At 53.6% G+C, this 2,550-nt stretch overlaps 1 protein-coding gene across 1 annotated transcript in view; it reads right to left on the bottom strand.

Moving 5' to 3' along the window:
- Positions 1–1,622, bottom strand: part of CUNH16orf72 (chromosome unknown C16orf72 homolog) — a 33,025-nt gene extending 31,403 nt beyond the window's left edge. The window contains exon 1 of the mRNA XM_017734250.1: positions 1,492–1,622. Within this exon, the coding sequence (XP_017589739.1) occupies positions 1,492–1,622 (131 nt within the window). The remainder of the gene's footprint in view (positions 1–1,491) is intronic.
- Between the last annotated feature and the right edge of the window lie 928 nt (positions 1,623–2,550).

Genomic DNA, 2,550 nt, shown 5'->3' with positions numbered 1-2,550 from the left:
CCCCTGCCCGCTGCTGCCAGTTCCTGTCTGTCTCTGCTGTCCCCTGCTGTCCCTTGCCCATCCCTGCTGTCCCCTGCCCATCCCTGCTGTCCCCTACTGTCCCTGTTGTCCCCTGCCCGCCGCTGCCAGTTCCTGTCTGTCTCTGCTGTCCCCTGCTGTCCCTTGCCCATCCCTGCTGTCCCCTGCCCATCCCTGCTGTCCCCTACTGTCCCTGTTGTCCCCTGCCCGCCGCTGCCAGTTCCTGTCTGTCTCTGCTGTCCCCTGCTGTCCCCTGCCCGTCGCTCCTGTCCCTCGCTGTTGTCCCCGTCCATCGCTGCTGTCCTTTGTCGGTCGCTATTGTCCCCTGCTGTCCGCTGCCCACCGCTGCCCGCGGCCACCCCGTGTCCCAGCCCGGCTCACAGCCGCTTCCCAGCGCTTCCCCCGGTCCCAAGGAATATTTGCAGGCAGCGCGTGTCCCTGAAGCCGAACGCTGCCTGTGAAAAGAGTTTGGTGATTTTTAAATGATTTCTTGTAACTTCGGGCTAAGCAACATTCCTCCTTTCTTTCGCTTAACGCCCACCTCCAGGGCAGGAGAAGGGGGCCGCGCTTCCCCGCAGGCTTCCCCTTACTGACCTTCCAGGGCGGGTTAATTATTTTAAGATCGACCCAAAATACATTTAGAAATTCCAACAAATAACTTTTCCTCCAAAATAAACGCTTCCCAGCGCTGCGGGGTTTACCGTACCATCACCCTGCACTTCAAAGTGAAGACATGAATAGCTCACCATAAATGTGACTCGCGCACTCCGCTGAACGCATCGGCAAAATTTCACAGGGAACGTTTTCCTTTAATAGAAACCATCCGTTTAAATTCTCCCTGCTGCTTTAAGAGGGGGAATTCAGTTTACTCTCAAAGATTATTAAACACTAACGCAGCTCTAACTTCGGGAATCTGTTTAAGAGTGGTTTTTTTTTCTAGGGAAAAAAAGCCTTTTGGAGTGAAAATAACGAGTTGTGTAAGGAGTGACTTAGACAAATACTAGAGAGAGAAATCCTGGAGTATCAATCACTGCTCCAGGTTACTTGTAGGGCCATCCAACCCCTCTTACTGAGCTGTTAACGAGGGAAGGTCAGCGGCTTTTGTGTGGGGCACAGAACGGATGGGCTGCGCGTTAGCCCTTGATTGGCGTCGTTAGTGCCTGTGAGGCAGAGAGCCAGGTCCCTCATGGTCCCGCGGGCACCAGCAGCAGTCCCTTGTTACCTGGGATTTGCTGTTGTGAGCAGATCTTTAGCACAAGTTCTGGCCCACACTTATTTTGCATCTTATCTCAAACTGCTGCGTCCGCTTCTCTCGTTCCAATCGGCGGTGTGACACCTTCGGCTCCTCACGCTGAAAGATGCGCTGGCAGCGCCGTTTCGATGGGATGGTGCCAAAAACGTTTTTCCAAATACCTTTCTCTGGGTGTTGCGGTGCCGCTGTAAGGAACATTACATTCCTACCGCCACACTCACTCTGGACATGACAAAATAACCGGGCTGCTGCCCTTTCGGGAGCGACACGTTTTGCTCAGGAGCCCCTGGGCCGCCTGCACAGCCCGGGCTGGCTCCCCATCCTTCCCCGGCTCGGCCTCTCCATCCTCCATCCCACTCCTCCTGCAAGGGAAGCAACAGGTCTTTTTCCCTCTTCTCGCTGTCAACACTGTGCTGTGTCTGCCCACCTCACCCCTCAGGTTCCCAGATTTTAGGGAAGTTGCTCTTCGGGTTGATAGGGCTGATCCCGAGTTCAGGCTGTGATGAGCAGCACTTCTTACGGGCACTGCCTCTAAAAGCACAAAGCTTCCCAAGTCACCTTCCCCTCCCTGAAAGAGCAAGCTGCAGGTTACGAAAAGAAATTATCTAAAATCCGGGCTGAAATTCTCACATGTTGACATAATTCCAGTGCGTGAAGCTTAAAAAAAAAAAAAAAGCAGTCAATTACACAAAATATTGCGAAATGCCTCATATAATAATTGAGAATTGGCAGCGCCGCAGGAACCTGTGTACCTGAAAGGCTTTTTCTGTCTCCCGCCAGCCCACTTTAGGGACAAATAGCTGGTTGTTGTTAAGATCGGGAGATTAGGGGGAGCTGGCAGAGCCCAGGAATGTGGGCTGTTAAGCAGACATCTCCCATCCATCCTGGCTCGGGGGTTTGCGCCAGCAGCTGCCCTCCCCCCGGCGCCCTTCCCGCGCGAAAGTCACACTTTCAGCCCCAGAGCTCCCCTCGGACTTGCAGCCTTTACTTACAGCTTTAGCTCTGCCTTGTGTTTAGCTTCCCCCAAGGCGGACCATGGTTTACTCGCTCCTGAGGTTGGCGTCCCTGTGCCTGTGTTGTGTCACATCCTTCGGCTCGGACTGATGGCATCCACTCACTTGACATAAAGGGACTCTTTTTTGCTAAAATCCTCGTGCAGCAAAGGGGACTCGCATACAATACCTGGCAGGAGCTCCTTGCGGCCTGACTCTGATTGTCAGAAATTCTTGTTAAGGCAAGGCTGCGAAGTTTTAAGCACAATCTTCTGTCCTTCCCATTCC

Source organism: Corvus brachyrhynchos, unplaced genomic scaffold, assembly GCF_000691975.1.
Source record: "Corvus brachyrhynchos isolate BGI_N302 unplaced genomic scaffold, ASM69197v1 scaffold5, whole genome shotgun sequence".
NCBI classification, from domain to species: Eukaryota; Metazoa; Chordata; class Aves; order Passeriformes; family Corvidae; genus Corvus; species Corvus brachyrhynchos.
Note: the sequence above shows the minus strand (reverse complement) of the source record. Positions and strands in the feature narration are given on the sequence as shown.